This window comes from Callithrix jacchus, chromosome 1 (genome assembly GCF_049354715.1).
Source record: "Callithrix jacchus isolate 240 chromosome 1, calJac240_pri, whole genome shotgun sequence".
Taxonomy (NCBI): domain Eukaryota; kingdom Metazoa; phylum Chordata; class Mammalia; order Primates; family Cebidae; genus Callithrix; species Callithrix jacchus.
Window position 1 is genome coordinate 133,930,808 of NC_133502.1, and position 19,182 is coordinate 133,949,989.

General features: G+C 39.3%; 1 protein-coding gene across 3 annotated transcripts in view; it reads right to left on the bottom strand.

Moving 5' to 3' along the window:
• CAAP1 (caspase activity and apoptosis inhibitor 1) overlaps nt 1–12,826 on the bottom strand; it is a 68,546-nt gene extending 55,720 nt beyond the window's left edge. Inside the window, exons 1-5 of one of the 3 annotated variants that reach the window (XM_054256914.2) lie at nt 12,417–12,826; nt 7,012–7,212; nt 5,834–5,918; nt 5,006–5,059; nt 4,541–4,616 (exon numbers count right to left, since the gene is read on the bottom strand). In XM_054256914.2, the coding sequence (XP_054112889.1) occupies nt 4,541–4,616; nt 5,006–5,059; nt 5,834–5,918; nt 7,012–7,212; nt 12,417–12,722 (722 nt within the window). In that variant the 5' untranslated portion in view covers nt 12,723–12,826. Of the gene's footprint in view, nt 1–4,540; nt 4,617–5,005; nt 5,060–5,833; nt 5,919–7,011; nt 7,213–12,266 lie in introns of all 3 variants that reach the window. The other 2 variants (XM_002742985.6, XM_078370346.1) reach the window with 2 other exon arrangements.
• Nucleotides 12,827–19,182: the final 6,356 nt, after the last annotated feature.

The following is a 19,182-nucleotide window of genomic DNA, read 5'->3' on the forward strand; positions in this document are numbered from 1 at the left end:
AATCCACAGAATATACATTCTTCTCTGCACCACATCACACCTACTCTAAAATTGAACACAGAATTGGAAGTAAATCACTCCTCAGCAAATGCAAAAGAACAGAAATCATAACAAATCGTCTCTTGGACCACAGTGCAATCAAATTAGAACTCAGGATTAAGAAACTAACTCAGAATGGCACAACTTCATGGAAACAGAACAACTGGCTCTTGAATGCTGACTGGAAAAAAAATGAAATGAAGGCAGAAATAAAGGTGTTCTGTGAAACCAACGAGAATGAAGACACAATGTACCGGAATCTCTGGGACACATTTAAAGCAGTGCCTAGAGGAAAATGTATAGCAATAAATGCCCACATGAGACGCAAGGAAAAATCTAAAATCGCCACCCTATCATCAAAATTGAAAGAGCTAGAAGAGGAAGATGAAAAAAAATCAAAAGCAAGCAGAAGATAAGAAATAACTAAGAATAGAGAAGAACTGAAGGAGATGGAGACGCAAAAAACCCTTCAAAAAAAAATCAATAAATCCACAGGATCTGTTTGTTTAAAAGATCAACAAAATAGACCACTAGTCAGATTAATAAAAAAGAAAAGAGCAAAGAATCAAATAGATGCAACAAAAAAAAATAAAGGGGATATCACCACAGACTCCACAGAAATGCAAACTACAATTAGAGATTACTACAAACAACTCTATGCACATAAACCAGTAAACCTGGAAGAAATGGATAAATTACTGGACACTTGTGCCCTCCCAAGCCTAAACCAGGAAGAAGTCAAAACCCTGAATAGATCAATAAGAAGGACTGAAGTTGAGGCAGCAATTAATAGCCTACCAACCAAAAAAAGCCCAGGTCCAGATGGGTTCACAGCTGAATCCTACCAGACATACAAAGAGAAGCTGGTACCACTCCTTCTGAAACTATTCCAAAGAACACAAAAAAGAGGGAATCCTTCCCAGATCATTTTATGAGACCAACATCATCCTGATACCAAAACCCGGCAGAGACTCAACAAGAAAAGAAAACTTCAGGCCAATATCCATAATGAACATAGATGCGAAAATCTTCAATAAAATACTGGCAAACCGATTGCAACGGCACATCAAAAAGCTTATCCATCACTATCAAGCAGGCTTCATCCCAGGGATGCAAGGCTGGTTCAACATACGCAAGTCTATAAACGTAATCCACCAAATAAACCAAACCAAAGACAAAAACCACGATTATCTCAATAGATGCACAGAAGGCCTTTGACAGAATTCAGCAGGCTTTTATGCTAAAAACTCTCAACAAATTAGGTATCAACAGAACGTATCTCAAAATAATAAAAGCTATTTACAGGCCAGGCGCAGTGGCTCATGCCTGTAATCCCAGCACTTTAGGAGGCCGAGGCGGGTGGATCACGAGGTCGAGAGATCGAGACCATCCTGGCTGACACAGTGAAACCCCGTCTCAAAAAAAAAGCTATTTACGACAAATCCACAGCTAATATCATACTGAATTGGCAAAAACTGGAAGCATTCCCTTTGAAATCTGGCACTAGACAAGGATGCCCTCTCTCACCACTCCTATTCAATATAGTATTGGAAGTTCTATCCAGAGCAATTAGGCAAGAAAAAAAAATAAAGTGTATTCAGTTAGGAAAGGAGGAAGCCAAATTGTTTCTATTTTCAGATGACATGATTGTATATTTAGAAGACCCCACTGTCTCAGCTCAAAATCTCCTGAAACTGATAAGCAACTTCAGCAAAGTCTCAGGATACAAAATCAATGTGCAGAAATCATAAGCATTCCTATACACCAATAACGGACTTAGAGAGAGACAAATCAAGAACAACTGCCATTCACAATTGCTACAAAGAGAATAAAATACCTAGGAATACAATTAACAAAGGATGTAAAGGACTTCTTCAAGGAGAACTACAAACTACAACGAAATAAGAGAGGACACAAACAGAAGGAAAAAGACTCCATGTTCATGGTTAGGAAGAACAAATATTGTGAAAATGATCATACTGCCCAACGTAATTTATAGATTCAACCCTATCCCCATCAAGCTACCTATGACCCTCTTCACAGAACTGGAGAAAAACATCTTAAACGTCATATGTAATCAAATGAGAGCCCACATAGCCAAGACAAGTTTAAGCAAAAAGGACAAAGCTGGAGGTATCATGCTACCTGACTTCAAAATATATTACAAGGCTATAGTAATCAAAACAGCATGGTACTGGTACCAAAACAGAGATACAGACCAATGGAACAGAGCAGAGGCCTCAGAGGCAACATCACACATCCAAAACCATCTGATCTTTGACAAACCTGACAAAAACAAGCAATGGGGAAAGGATTCCCTGTTTAATAAACGGTGTTGGGAAAACTGGCTACCCATGTGCAGAAAGCAGCAACTGAACCCCTTTCTGACACCTTACACTAAAATTAACTCCAGATGGATCAAAGACTTAAGGCCTAACACCATAAAAACCCTAGAAGAAAACCTAGGCAAAATCATTCAGGACATAGGCATAGGCAAGGACTTCATGACTGAAACACCAAAAGCACTGGCAACAAAAGCCAAAATAGATAAATGGAATCCAATTAAACTCCAGAGCTTCTGCACAGCGAAAGAAACAATCATTAGAGTGAACCAGCAACCAACAGAATGGGAAAAAATTATTGCAATCTACCCATCTGACAAAGGGCTAATATCCAGAATGTATAAAGAACTAAAACAGATTTACAAGAAAAAAAACAAACCCATTCAAAAGTGGGCAAAGGACATGAACAGACACTTTTCAAAAGAATACATTTAAAAGGCCAAAAAACATATGAAAAAATGCACATCATCACTGGTCATTAGAAAAATGCAAATCAAAACCTCATTGAGATACCATCTCATGCCAGTTAGAATGGTGTTCATTAAAAAATCTGGAGACAATAGATGTTGGAGAGGATGTGGAGAAATTGAACATTTTACACTGTTGGTGAGAGTGTAAATTAGTTCAACCATTGTGGAAGACAGTGTGGCAATTCCTCAAGGACCTAGAAATAGGAATTCCATTTGACCCAGCAATCCCACTACTGGGTATATATTCAAAAGATTATAAATCATTCTATTGTAAAGACACATGAACACATATGTTCACTGCGGCACTGTATACAATAGCAAAGACCTGGAACCAACCCAAAAGCCCATCAATGATAGACTGGACAAGGAGAAGGTGGCACATATACACCATGGAATACTATGTAGCCATAAAGGATGAGTTCGTATCCTTTGTAGGGACATGGATCAAATCTGGAAACCATCATTCTCAGCAAACTGACACAAGAACAGAAAAACGAACACCATAAGTTCTCACTCATAGGCCTCTATTGAACAATGAGAACACATGGACACAGGGAGGGGAGCATCACACACTGGGGTCTGTTGTGGGGGATAAGGGAGGGACAGTGCAGGGTAGGGATGTTGGGAAGGGATAACATGGGGAGAAATGCCAGATATAGGTGACGCTGGGGGGATGGAGGCAGCAAACCACACTGTACCTATGCAACAATCCTGCCTGTTTTGCACATGTACCCCAGAACCTAAAGTGAAATAAAACATATACATTTTGTTAAATGTACATTTTCTACTCTGTGGTTTCATATAAATTACTCTATAACACTCCTACCCAATAGCATTCTTTTAGAAATGAAAAAAATTCTATATTTCTGGTTAACTATGTACTTTGCTATGCTACTACCCCTGGTAACCTCTTATTTGTACTACTGCCTGTGACACAAATATTTCTTTTTCTTTTATAATTTACTTTTTTCTCATCTAGCACAACTCTTTATATTCTTCAGGAAAAATGCTAAGCTTTGCAAAGAACAAGTCATTCTTTGGAAACTACCAAAATAGTTCATTGTTTTAAGCAAAGAGCATCAATATATGCTCAAATTAATAGGTGAAAGTTTGATGTACACTAATAAAATGAAAAAAATTACAATTAACATGTAGCTTCTTGATTAGCATCCCAAAACTTTAAGTATTATTTTATCATCCCAATAATAAAATAATATATATTTATAGGTAAAATGTGTAGACTTACATTAAATGAACATAACTATCTCATCTGTGAAATGAGACTATTATTGCCTAACAGTAGATACAAAGATTAATTTAATTAGATCAAGTGTTCTATGCTGTTAATATAGAAACTGACAGAGTGCTTAATAAATAAATAGTGAGGATTATGAATAGCATATTCAAAATCCAAATAAGAGTGATTCTGCTTCAGTTTGGCACTGCTTTTGTTCTATATCTATGTGGAGTAGTTTTAAAAAATCATCTTAATCCTGAAAGTAGTTAACTCCATCCTCCTATATACCAAAAGGACCAATCATTACAAGTACACAAATAAATCTCTTTATACCACTGAATGATTTTATAAATAAAACACACACAAAAAAACCAGTAACATCCTTGACATAACGAATCATCAAAGGAATAACAAAGACATTTTGAAATAAAAATGAACGTTTTTAAACTTACTGACTGACTAAATCAGATCCCATCTTAGAGCCATCATCTGCCTCCTCTTCCATATCAGAGTCCATTCCATTGTCACCTTACAAATGAAAGAAACTATTGAAATGACACTTTTTAAAAAGTTACAATGGTATAATCATTACATTAAAAGAATCATCTTTAAAAGTGATGAAGATTAAATAACTTTATACTGGGTCAAAATTTACATTTTTAATTGCTTGTATTTAAAACACTTTTTTCAATGCCTTATGTATTTCTCATTGCCTTCTTTTTATCTATTATATAAATGTATACCGACAAGAAATGTGTGCCTATATACTTAAACACTACATACATATGTATGTATCTATTTCCAGAGTTACAAAATTCCAACAAACAATTTTATATTTAAAAATAAGCTACCTGGCCAGGCGCAGTGGCTCAAGCCTATAACCCTAGCACCTTGGGAGGCCAAGATGGACAGATTACCTGAGGTTAGGAGTTGGAGACCAGCCTGGCCAACACGGCAAAACCCCGTCTCTACTAAAAATACAAAAAAACATTAGGAGGACACTGTGGCATGTGCCAGTAGTCCTAGCTACTTGGAAGACTGACGCTGGAGAATCGCTGAAACCTGGGAGGCAGAGGTTGCAGTGAGTTGAGATTGCACAACTGCACTCCAGCCTGGGTGACAGAGTAAGACTCAGGCTCAAAAAAAAAACAATGAAACTATCTCTGGGAACTTCATGAAAGGCTCCAATTTTTGTTTCTTCTTCTGTTGTGTGAATGCTAAAATCTTTGCAAAGTTCCAAAAGAAAAAATAAATGGCCAAAAGTCTCAAATTCTAGAGGTGTGAGTATCACAATGAGTAGTCATACTTCAGGCAGACAAACAAATATTGATAAATTGCATGGAAGTATTCTAACTCCAAACTTGGGTCTTATTAGAGAATAAACAGTATGCAGTAGTAACTAAACAATGTAAAAAAATCTAAAAAAGAAAATCAAAAATATTTTAAGGAAAATCTTCACCTTTTCAATAATTAATTTTTTAACAGATCTTTGGTAAACATTTTTTACTTCATTTTCTTACACTCTTATCCATGTACACCTGATTTGGAAAAACTACATATTAAGTGTATTCTTGAACTGCTATTCTCATATGTAAACCATACAAATAGAAGTAAAAATACTCTTCAATGATAACTCAACAATAAAATTAAAGTAACATCCAAGTAGGAGAAAGATTACCTCAGGATTTATGGTGAACACAGTATTAACTAATAAGTTACCAGAATGTAAAAATATATATTCTTACCCTCAAGAATCTTCAAAATTTTTTTTTCAGACAGGAGCTCTAACTGTTCCTGGCATAGTTTTTTAATTTCTTCTATTGAACAGTTCTAAAGGAAATGACATTTTTAAAAATGCATTTATGTAACACAGCCCCACTGTAAACTGGAAAATTTCAGTCACAAAAATTTAAGTTAGCAAAATCTTACAATAAAATAAATTAAAGCCTCAACTAGATTCAAATACATCTTTTCCTGGGATGAAATATGAAAAACTGCCAGTTAATATGGGAATATTATAGATTTGATGGTAATACATAAAGCTGTATTTATTATCAAAGAACATAAAGAGAGTCAGTTTCCCAGCTATTCTTAATAGCAGCCTATTCGTGTTAGGTAATTATTCTAAAGGCTTAAATATTCAAGTCTTGTATCTTTAGATATATGATCTCGAGCTTAACTTGAGTGTGCAAGGTCTATTTCTACAACTATAAAATTAGAAAAACAAATATTTCCCTAATTTTCAAAAATAATTACATAAAAATACTTGTGAATCTAATGAAATATAAGGTATTATCAACCATTGTTTATTGTTACTGAGCAGCATACTGTGACATTATTTCTTAAAAGCACCAGAAAGATTATATGTCCAATTTAGTTATTCCCATTCCCCGTACTTAACAGAATAATCTCCACAGGGTCAACAAATTTCTTGCCTAAACATTTTTTCTTGGCAAATTTTTAAATAAACAAGGCTGGATATGATTCTCCATTTTACAAAATATTTTCAAGTAACTTGTTTCAGATACAAACATCCAATTAAAAACTGCATTAAGGCCGGGTGAGGTGGCTCACAGCTATAATCCCAGCACTTTGGGAACCCAAGGTGGGCAGATCACAAGGTCAGCAGTCGAGACCAGTCTGGACAACATGGTGAAACCCTGTCTCTACTAAAAATACAAAAATTAGCCAGGGATGGTGATGCACACCTATAGTCCTAGCTACTCAGGAGGCTGAGGCAGGAGAATTGCTTGAACTCAGGAGGCAGAAATTGCAGTGAGCTGAAATTGCACCAGTGCACTCCAGCCTGGACAAGAGAATAAGACTCTATCTCAAAAAAAACACGCATTAAGTAAAACAAACAATTGCTACAAAGAAAGTTGTATTTCTACATATGTATATAGTCTGATGTGTAATGAAATACCTTTAACACATCCGGAAGCATCTTCTGTAACTTCTTCTCTCCTATGATACAGAAGCACTGCTGAAGCATTTCTTTTTTGTCTGATATATAGAAACTAACTGGTTTCAATGAGACAGTCAGGTCCAGTCCACCTTCTTCCAGGTCACTGTGCTCTGCCAAGAATAATTCTTTCTCCAAAGTTGGCAAAATATATTTGCTTTCCTAAAGTTAAAATAAAGAAACATTAAATACTACTACTTAAAATATGAAGAATATATATGACATCATTTTCATTTAATAAATTATACTTCATCAAAAATTCTCAAATACTTTGCACAATTATTTATCTAAAACCACAGGAGAAAATATTTAATTGTTCAATATTCCTTGATTTTCCTCTCCAAACTGCAATTAACTCAAGCAGTAGCTATAAAGGGAAGAGATATTTAGGATGCACAAACAAAAGTATACTAAATATTGAATAATTTCTTAAAGTTTTAAATTTTTTAAAAATTAGGATATTCCCCTAACAGGCCATTCACCCAAAAGTTCTACATATGCATTATCACTGTACTTAAATCCATAAATAGATTGAAGTAAAAAAGTTACAAATCACAACTATTATGCAGTAAATTAATATACTTACCAGGAGCTATCTTTTTAAAATTTACATAATCATAATGAAAGTAACCAATTTCAGTAATTTAAGATATTTCTGTCCATTTTTACTCTCTCCCAACTCTATCCAGTCCCTCCAAATCTATTCCATCATTCTGTTCCAAACTACTACAATGTTTTGCCTAGGTTACACCAATAGCCATTAAATGGGACTCTCTGAATCTAATCTGAGGTTTCTTTGTTTTGTATACTGTTAGCAGAATGGATCATATAAAATGTATATGTGTGCATCCTTCCCATTGCTCTTAAGGTAATATGGCCTACATGGCCTTCATGCTCATTCTTGTGTTCAGGACACAATCTTCTTTGAATTACTGAACTGTAACCTATTCTTCTTTCAGCTCATACAGGCAGGGCTTCTGCATACCATTTTTCTAGGGACAGTCTTTCCTCTCTCCTTTCTCTATCATACTTACAAGATTAACAAATTCAGATAATTCAGACAATTCAACAGTCATTTTCTCTGGAAAATCTTCCCTGATCACAGAGGTCAGAGAGTTGTTTACAAAGCAGTTTTAAAATGGGTCAATCTTAAAGAATACTATAATAATTAGACTGAAAAAGTAAAAGAATTAGTACTTGTTCTCAACGGCTTACAATGTAACGATGCAGAGAAACTGGAATCCTCATACACTGTCAGCAGGAGTATAAAATTGTGCAGCTACTTTGGAAGATAATTTGGCAGTTCCTCAAAGAGTTACCATATGACCCAGCAATTCCATTTCTAAATATACACTCAAGAGAAAGGTAATGATACATCCACACAAAAACTTGTTCTTAACAGCATTACTCATAATAGCCAAAAGGCAGAAACAACACAAATGTCCATCAAGTGATAAATGGAAAAATGAAATGTGGTATAGTGGCACCTATGTACAGCTATACAAAAACAAAACAAAATGTGGTACAGCAGCCATAAAAAGGCATGGATCTCTGTGATTCAAAGGAATAAACTCAATGTGCTACAATATGGATGAACCTTAAAAACATTATGCTAAGTAAAACATGCTAGACACAAAACACCACATGATTCCCATTCATATAAAATGTCCAGAACAGGGAAATGTATACATCTATAGAATTAAGAAATAAGTTAGTAGTTAAATAGCTATAGAGCACAGTAGGGGTGAGTATTGAGGATAATAGCTACAAGTAACACATAAGGTTGCTTTCTGGAGTGATGAACATATTTTAAAACTGACAGTAGTGATGGTTGCACAACTCGGTGAATACACACAAAATCACTTAACTGTACATGTGAAGTGGGTAAACTGTATGGTATGTCAACTATATTTCAAAAAAATAGGGAACTCAATACACAACAGATACAATAGCACTCTAAAGTTTGAGATATTATCTATATGCCTAATACGCAATGACCTTTTCTTCACAAATACACACATATTTCATTCAAAGATGGGTTTAATTCTATATGCAAATGTTTTCAATATTCAATTGACCAATGTTGTTGGTCTCCCTATCATAATGGAGTGTTAGAACTGTGGAAACTGGCTGGGCGAGGTGGCTCATGCCTGTAATCCCAGCACTTTGAGAGGCTGAGACAGGTGGATCACCTGAGGTCAGGAGTTCGAGACCAGCCTGGCCAACATAGTGAAACCCCATCTCTACTAAAAATACAAAAATTAGCCGGGTATGGTGGCAGGTACCTGTAGTCTCAGCTATTCAGGAGGCCGAGACAGGAGAATTACTTGAACCCAGGAGGTGGAAATTGAAGCGGGTTGAGACAGTGCCACTGCACTCCAGCCTGGGTGACACAATGAGACTCCATCTCAAAAAAAAAAAAGTAAACTATTTAAAATAAAAATGTGATATCCAAAATTGAATCTAGGTATGATAAAACTTAATAGATCTATATTAAATAATTTTTAAAGAGTTTTTTTAAAAATCACCCTAAAAAACTCCACTAGACCCATATATTTCTGACAAATACATGAGAAGAAAATATAAACCATTCTGAACACACCAAAAAGACAAAAAGCTTCCTAACTCAATCCACTACAAAAATAAAAACCACAGGTTGATCTAATTTAGAAACATTTACATCAAATTAAAAATAGGCTGATGGCAGTGGCTCACATCTGTAATCCCAGCATTTGGGGAGGGCGGATCCCGAGGTCAAGAGATTGAGACCATCCTGACCAACATGGTGAAACCACGTCTCTACTAAAAATACAAAAATTAGCTGGGTGTGATAGCATGCTCCTGTAGTCCCTGCTCCTCAGGAGGTGAGACAGGAGAACTGTTTAAACTTGGGAGGCGGCAGTTACTCCACTGCCCTACAGCCTGTCGACAGAGGAAGACTCCATTGCCGATGCGGTGGCTCATGCCTGTAATCTCAGCACTTTGGGAGGCCGAGGAGGGTGGATCACCCAAGGTAGGGAGTTCAAGATTAGACTGACCAACATGGAGAAATCCCATCTCTACTAAAAGTACAAAATTAGCCAGGCGTGGTGGCGCATGCCTGTAATCCCAGCTACTCGCGAGGCTTAGGCAGAACAGTCACTTGAATGCGGGAGGCGGAGGTTGTGGTGAGCCAAGATCGCGACATTACACTCCAGCTTAGGCAAAAAGTGCGAAACTCCGTCTCAAAATACAAAAAGAATAAAAGTAAAAATACTGAATTCCAGCCAAGTACAAGAAACTCAACAAACTAAAGAGAACTTTTCCCAAGACTCCAAAGACTGTTCAACATCAACTAATCTATCAATAAATTACATTACATGATTAAAGGGAGAAAAAGTATGTGATCATCTCAACAGAATGCCAGAAAACCACCTGATAAAACTCTAGAACCCTACTGAACTAGGAATTGAAGAAAATTTTCCTAACCTGGTCAAAGACATTTCGAAACCTGTAACAAATAATTTCAAGCTAATAATAGAGTGGTTAGATACAAGAAAAATACAAAGCCCATGCTTCTTTAATTCCCAACTTTCAAATGTCATGTTGGCCGGGTGCAGTCGCTCATGCCTGCAATCCCAGCACTTTGGGAGGCCGAGGCAGGTGGATCATATCAGGAGTTCAAGACTGGCCTGACCAACAGAGTAAAACTTCATGTCTACTAAAAATGCAAAAAATTAGTAGGGCATGGTGGAGAACGCCTGTAGTCCCAGCTACTTGGGAGTCTGAGACAGGAGAATAGCTTGAAGCCCAGAAGCGGAGGTTGCAGTGAGCCTAGACTGCGCCACTGCACTCTAGCCTGGGCGACAGAGCCAGACTCCGTTTCAAAACAACAACAAAAAATGGAATGTTAAAAAATATGAGAATACAGAATAGTCTCATAATCTTGCAATAGGAAAGATCTTTCTAAACAACACATAAAATCCAGAAGGCTCAAGAAAATATTCGCTTTGACTACAAAAAAAAAAAAAAAATCAAAGGCAAATTAAAGAAAAAAAGACAAAAATTTTTTAAAAAATCAAAGACTTCAGTACACCCTGGACAAAGGTATAACAATATTTGCAATACACTCTACATAAAAATTAGAACCAAGGCTTTATGTGAAAATATTTGAAACTTATCAGTTAAAAGTTGAAACACTGAAGAGAAAAATGTGCAGAGGATATGTACAGGAAAATACATAAGAAGGAATCAAATGGCAACTAAAAATATAAAAATGTTCAATCTCACTAATCAGGAAAATAAAAATAAGTCTGGCAATTTTTTAAAAAATGGTTATCAAATGCTAGTTAAGAATTTCGGAAATAAGTATACTTATATATGTGTATTCTTATATGTATACTGTTTGGAATACAAATCTTTAATGTCCTATTTGGAAAGCATTTGGTAGCATTCACCAAGTATTCTCATAGCATAAGCCTTGACCCAGGAATCTGAGTGCTCACTCTCCCAATATAACTCTTGGTAGAAGATTATATAAACAAAGGTGTTTGTAATGTAGTCACAATAAAAAAAAAAAACCTGCAAACCTAAATAGCAGTAAAAATACAAAATACCAGGAAGTCACTAAAAGTAACAAACCACGTATAGAAAAAAACCTATCACAACAATGCAGGCATTCGACAGCGGGAATAACACTATAGCTTAAGTGTAGAAACTTAAATACATATATCTGACGAGAAGTAATGAAAAGAGGCCGCATATCAAAATATTAATGGAGGCAAGAAGACGCTTTCCCTTTATTTCCACACTGAATGAATTTAAAGTACATATTCATTCGTTTTGAAACAAATTATGAATTTTTTTCAAACGGTGTTATCTTGGCAGATTAGTAGCATATAAAAAATATGGCTTTTGTAGTCAGATATTTGGATTCAAATCTAGGAGCTATTAACAAACTCTGTGATCGTAAGTAAAGTGTCTTAACCTCTTTGGACTTCAATTTTCTCATCTGTAATGTAGAGTTAACCATATCTATGAAAAGGTGAAGACAAAGGGAGAAGTGCTTGGCTAGCAAGGGCAATGAAGGCTAGCTTCCAACTCATACTCTTCTGAGAGACTGAAACCATTGGAGTGGAAGGAGCCAAAGGTGAAAAAAAAAAAAAAAGTCAAGTGATCAAGACATCCAGAAACTTGAAGTTCAAGATTCAATATATGGATGGGAGTGTGGAGCTCACCAGGACTTAGGAACATGAAACTCAAGCACCGACGATCTTGGGATCGCCGCGCTAGCAGTAAGCTCCAGCCGGCGCCCCATCCCTCTGGTAGCCCAGCTTCTTCCGAAAAAGCAGCAGCGCCGGGAAGCGGCGAGAGGGGCGCGCACGCACCTGCTGCAGAGAGCCCGAGACGCTAGAAGAAGAGTCGGTACTCCTCCGCTTCCGGCGCTCGCTGCGCTCCACGCTGCTCCCACCCCAGCAACTGCCGGCGCTCCCACCGCCGGTGACACTTCCACTGAAGCTGGCGTTCCCACAGCAGCTGACGCTCCCGCAGCCCCCGGCGCTCCCGCAGCCGCTAGTGCTTCCACTACCGCCGCTGGCCAAGGCGGGTATGAGGTCTGGGGCAGCGAGCGCCGCGGCCGCCTCCTGACTGCTACGTTTGCGCCGTTTCTCCCGGGAGGACTTTTTCCCCGTCATGATGGCTCTGCTGCGACCATCGGAGGAAAGCACGCCGTCTCGGGTGCGACCAAAGGCCGACTCCTGCAGCCGTGGGCTGCAGGCACTGGCGTCGCAGGTTATGCGTCACTTCCGACCGTGTCGCAGAACGTGATGAGGCGTTTTTGGAGGGTGTGCCAGAACCAGTTGCCCTTCCTCCTCCACTCGCGGCGGTCGGCTTGAGTGTGTAGTGAATAGCCCTTGTAGTCGGAGTTTGATTTGTTTTGTTTTTATACCTCTACAAAGGAGAGAGGGCCCTTTTAACTTAAAACGTTTTTAGTGTTTGTCAGTTTACAATAAGGTTGAAGTATGGTTGCTGATTCCCCATTTTCGTTTACCTCCAAATCTTAAGCTATTAACAACGCTGTAATAAAAAGAGAACTTAGGGAAAAGTTGCATCTCATTTTCGTCATCACCTGGGCAAATTACGTATTTCTGGCGTAGAGTCTAATATGGACAAGTAAAGAACTTGAGTTCGTTTTTGAAAATTGACAGTGGAACTGGCGTGGTGCCTCACACCTGTAATCCCAGCACTTGGAAGGCAAAGGCGGGTGGTTCACGACGTCAGAAGATCGAGACCAGCTTGGCTAACACGGTGAAATCCTGTCTGTACTAAAAACAAAAAATTAGCCAGGCGTGGTGGCATACCCTGTAATCCTAGCTCCTGGGGAAGCTGAGGCAGGAGAATCCTTTGAACTTGGGAGGCGGAGGTTGTAGTGAGCCGAGATCATGTCACTGCACTCCAGCCTGGGTGACAGAATGAGCCTCTGTCTCAAAAATAAAATAAAATTGACAATGGTTCACATAGTTTACAGGTGGATGAAATCTAAACAGAAGAACGAGAACACTTAAAAAGTGAACCGCAGGGGCTTAGGGGAAAAAGGTAGAGCCTGGAGCAAAACTAGCTGGATGGTTGTAATTCTTTGCCCTTCCCTGGATTAAGAGGCAATTAAAGAAGCTTCCCTTCAATGTGTGTCCTGTTTGTCTCAGTCATTCAACAATTACTTCACAAGTGCCTAAAACAAACCAGCCCAGGGTTAATAACCAGGAATACTTCTGGCCCTAGGAAAACTGTTTCCCCCAGGCCTCACTCTTAAATTAGCCTTCTAAGGTAGATGCTGGGATGAGCCCACTATGTTCATAGGAGTTCCATTAAGTATCATACTCATTAAGAATCATACCTGAAATGACTTGAGAGTATTGTATTCACAGATAGGAAAAATACATAAAATCAATAGTGTGTTGTATTTATAAACCTATTATGGAGTGAATTGTATCCCTGATACTATCCTTATAATTTTAATAAAACTAAATTGCTAATTTTTTTTTTTCAAGACGGAGTTTTGTTCTTGTTGCCCAGGCTGGAGTGCAGTGGCGTGATCTCAACTCACCACAACCTCCACCTCCCAGGTTTAAGTGTTTTCTCCTGCCTCAGCCTCCCAAGTAGCTGGGATTAGAGGCATGCGCCACCACACCCAGCTAATTTTGTATTGGCTGGTCTCAAAGTGCCAACCTCAAAAGATCCACCCGCCTCAGCCTCCCAGAGTTCTGGAATTACCAGCGTGAGCCACCGCACCTGGCCAAATTGCTAGACTTTTAACAAAAGGTAAGCTTTCAATAGAAAACTATCTACAGATAGTACCTTTGTCTCGGTTAAGAAATCTCAGGTTTTCCATTTTGAGATATTTCCCAGATTCTGTACTCCAATGGTGTTATAGGACTTATTAAGAAGTTATTTTGGAACAGAACAGAGGCCTCAGAAATAACACTACACATCAAAAAAAAAATTATTTTAAGCAGATAGAGAGGAAAAGGGGTCTTTGAGAAGTTTTTTTTTTCTTTTAAAGCAGCTCCAGAAATGTTTCTTGTCTAGCAAAAAAGCTGGGCTGACAAGCTTTGGTATACAAATGCAGGCCATTAGAAACTGGGTTTACTCAATATGGTGATTCCCCTTTTCTTCTTGTCCCCACATGTGCCTAGCCACATGGCCATCCCCACATATCCCCATGTGTGTAGAACATCATGGCACCCTCCATTTGCATATTAAAAGGCTAGGGTGGGAGGGTCAGATCTTTTGCAGGCTGTGTAAATGACATACCTGGTCAAACCAATTCCCTGGGCCCTTTGCAAATCAGACACCATCTCCTCTCGAACTCCTGATGTCATAATATAACTGGCTGTTGTCTGCTGCACCCGGAGTTCCCTCTTTCAGCTCTTCCCTCTGCCTCTGTATGAGGGAGCCTCTTCTTTATTGCCTATTATGTTCTCTGCTCCTTAAAACCACTCCATGTGTGTCTGTGTCATTTTATTTAAACCAGCAGGAGACAAAGGACTCTGGTGTTCCTCCAGTCCTTGGAGCCATATCAATGGGGTTACTGATGCTACTCAGTCCGAAGACCCTTCTGAGAAACTCACTCAGCACAAAAATGCACTTTCTACCTTTCATCCCCCGTGCCCTAACCGATCAGCAACCCTAGCTCCTCAGCCCCCTACCCACCAAATTTCCCTTAAAAACTCCTGTCCAAAACTTACTGGGAGGTAATTTGAAGTTCCCTCCCATCTTCTTGTTTGGCCGCTATACCATTATTAAACTCTTTCTCTGCTGCAACTCCTGCTGTTTCCATGTGTGGGTGTGTCACCATGTCGTGGGTAATAGAACCTGATGGTCCTATAACATCACCCACAAAATTCATATGTTGAATCCCTAACTCCAATGTGACTGAATTTGGAGACAGGATCTTTAAGGAGGTAATTAAGATTAAATGAGGTCAAAAGGGTGGGTCTCTAATCTAATATAACTGATGTCCTTACTAAAAGAAGAACCTGGTACAGTGGTGCATGCCTGCAGTGCAAGCTACTCAGAAGGCAAACTGGGGAGGACTGCTTGAGGCCAGAAATTCTGGGCTGTGGTGTGCTATACAGATCAGGTGTCTGCACTTAGTTCAGCATCAATATGGTGACCTTCTGGGAGTGGACCAGGGGTGAATTGGCCCAGGCCAAAAATGGAGCAGGTAAAAACTCCCGTGCTAGGCCAGGTGCAGTGGCTCACACCTGTAATCCTAGCGGTTTGAGAGGACGAGGCACAGATCACTTAAGGCCAGGAGTTCAAGATCAGCCTGGCCAACATGGTGAAACCCATCTCTATTGAAAATACAAAAATTAGCCAGAAATTGCTTGAACCCAGTAGGTGGAGGTTGCAGTGAGCTGAGATGGTGCCACCACACTCCAGCCTGGGCAATGGAGTGAGACTCCATCTCAAAAAACAAAACAAAATAAAAACAAAAGAAACAAAAACACCCATGCTGATTAGTAATGAGATCACAGCTGTAAAAAGCCACTGCATTCCATCCTGAACAATATAGCAAGACCAAGCCTCTAAAAAAAGAACAGAGACTGCCCTGTCTTCTCACCATGCACAGAGGAAAGGCCATGTGAAGACACAGTGAGAAGGTAGCCATCTACAAGCCAGGAAGAGAAGCCTCACCAGAAACCAACTTTGACGGCACATTGATCTTGGACCTTTAACCTCCTGAACTGAGAGAAAATACATTTCTGTTTAAGCCACCCAGTTTGTGACACTTTGTTATGGCAGTCTGAGCTAGCTAATATAGATCTAAAATGTTATGTGTGCCTGGATAGAGCTAGTTCTTTATTAATTCCTGGCTGCAAATTACTCTTATAAAATCCACTAAGAAGCTCCTGGGTTTCCACTTTGTTCTACAGCAACCTGTCAAACAGTGTTCGTATTTCTTCAGGAGGACCAAGAAAGCAAGGCACTCCTCACTAGATTGCTGAACGGTATTTATGAACTTGGCAGATGAATTAGTCTTTGTCTGCCCACTCACACACTTGTTCTAGGACACAAAAGCATTGTTCTACCACTGGTGATAGAGAAGGAGAGAAAATAGACAAAATCCATGCCTTCATAAGCATATTTTCTAGTGAGGTGAAACAATGAGAAAATACACAATAGGAAGTGCTTTCCTCCTCACTTTGGCACTTTGCATTCTTCTTACCCTGTTTTTCTTCAGCACCCTTAAACACCACCACACATATATTTATCTGTCTCCTTCCACTTGAATGTAAACTCCTGAAAGCAAGGACTTTCTTTGCTTCTTTTTTTTTTTTTTTTTTTTTTGAGATGGAATCTTTTCACCAGGCTGGTGTGCAGTGGCGCGATCTCTTCTCATTGCAACATCCACCTCCCGGGTTCAAGCGATTCTCCTGCCTCAGCCTCCCAAGTAGCTGGGACTACAGGCACACACCACCATGCCCAGCTAATTTTTTGAATTTTTAGTAGAGACAGGGTTTCACCATGTTAGCTAATATGGTCTTGATCTCTTGACCTCGTAATGTGCCCGCCTCAGCCTCCCAAAGTGCTGGGATTACAGGCATGATCCACCATGCCCAGCTTATTTGCTTCTTTATTCCCAATATCCCACTGTCCTTAATAAAATTTTGGCATAGTCCAGTCACAGTGGCCCAATCTGTAATACCAGTGGTTTGGGAGGCTGAGTTGGGTGGATCCCTTGAACTCAGGAGTTCAAGAACATCCTGAGCAACATAGCAAAACATCATCTCTACCAAAAATACAAAAAAAAAAAAAAAAAAAAAAAAAAACTAGATAGGCATGGTGGCACATGCCTGTAGTTCCAGCTACTCAGGAGGCTTAGGTGGAAGGATTACCTGAGCCTGGGAAGATAAGGCTGCAGTGAGCTGTGATTGCACACTGCACTCCAGTAGCGGGTACAGAGTGAGTAAAATTAATGACTAGAAACCAGTCCTGATAAATGACGTTGGTAGAAGGTTTGCAGTGCTCTAGCATCGCATGGCAGAGAGATTTAGCTGTAGGGACTTAGCTGCTACTGTGAAGTTCACAATCAAGTGGGCTTTGGAACCATGGGTACAAATTGCTTTCTACATGGGGTTCTGCTGAATGGAAGACAGGGAAGGACTTTGACTCATGCTAAGAACATGCCGCAGAGACATCACAAGCCTGTTGAACCACATTAAATTGGCTTTTTACAGGCTGAAAATGGTTGAATGTTGATTGAAGCAGCAGAGAAAAAAAGAAAAAAAATGTAGTTGAATATTGACAGTTTCATATGGTCCAACTTAATATGCTTAAGAGACCAGCACTAAACATTGCTATGGACTTAAAGCTCTGCAAACAAACGCAGACTGCTTTTCTGCCTACAACAAGTACATGGGAGGGTGGACAGAGATTGGTCCTTCTAAACCAATTTCAGCAAAGCAGTGAGAGCACTGATCACAATGATTGCCAGGGACAGACAAGCATTAATGCTGGGGTCAATCAGTTATTCTCTAGGATTTTTATAAAGAGATGCTAGGTGAGAAATTTGCTCTTTCACACTAAGTCATCACTTAACTTCATTACAGTCAACTGTAAGGAAATTATCTCCTAGGCTGTTAGTTGTCATGTTCTCTGTCTTGTGACAATTCTAAGAAAATGAGGCCAACAAAAGCACTTGCTGAAACAAGTAACAAAACCCTGATATTATCATTTTCCATCAGCGAGACATTGTAATTCTTTTTTTTTCCCCCCATTTAGCTGGAGTGCAATGGTGCGGTTTCAGCTCATTGCAACCTCCACCTCCCAGGTTCAAGCAATTCTCCTGTCTCAGCCTCCTGAGTAGCTGGGACTACAGGCATTCACCACCATTCTGGCCAATCTTCTGGTATTTTAAGTAGAGACAGGGTTTCACCATATCAGTTGGGCTGGTCATGAACTCCTGGCCTCAAATGATCCCCCCCCTCCTCGGCCTCCCAAATTGCTGAGAATACAGGCGTGAGCCACCGCAGCCCACCTGATCTGATTGCTCTCTGTCACTTGCAACCTAAAGTCCTAATTAATACAACAAAGGACATGTAAGATCTTCCATGATCGCAACAGCATTTTTCTCTTCAGCGTTTCCTAGAAATATACTCTATACAACCCTATCTATACTTACTGTATCTAAGACTCATTTAAGTATTACTTATTTAAAATATTTCCAAATCACTTCCATTCTCAATCCTCCTAAAATTTACCACTTCCTTTTTTGTAATCCACTGTGAACTCTTTACTGCAGGCACTTGCTCAGTATCTCCTCCAATATACTGTTAGTTTGCAGGAAGAAAGGGCATGTATTATACATTTTTTTTTTTTTTTTTTTTGAGACGGAGTTTCGCTCATTACCAGGCTGGAGTGCAATAGCGCGATCTCGGCTCACCGCAACCTCCGCCTCCTGGGTTCAGGCAATTCTCCTGCCTCAGCCTCCTGAGTAGCTGGGATTACAGGCACGCACCACCGTGCCCAGCTAACTTTTTGTATTTTTAGTAGAGTCGGGGTTTCACCATGTTGACCAGGACGGTCTCCATCTCTTTACCTCGTGATCCACCTGCCTCGGCCTCCCAAAGTGCTGGGATTACAGGCGTGAGC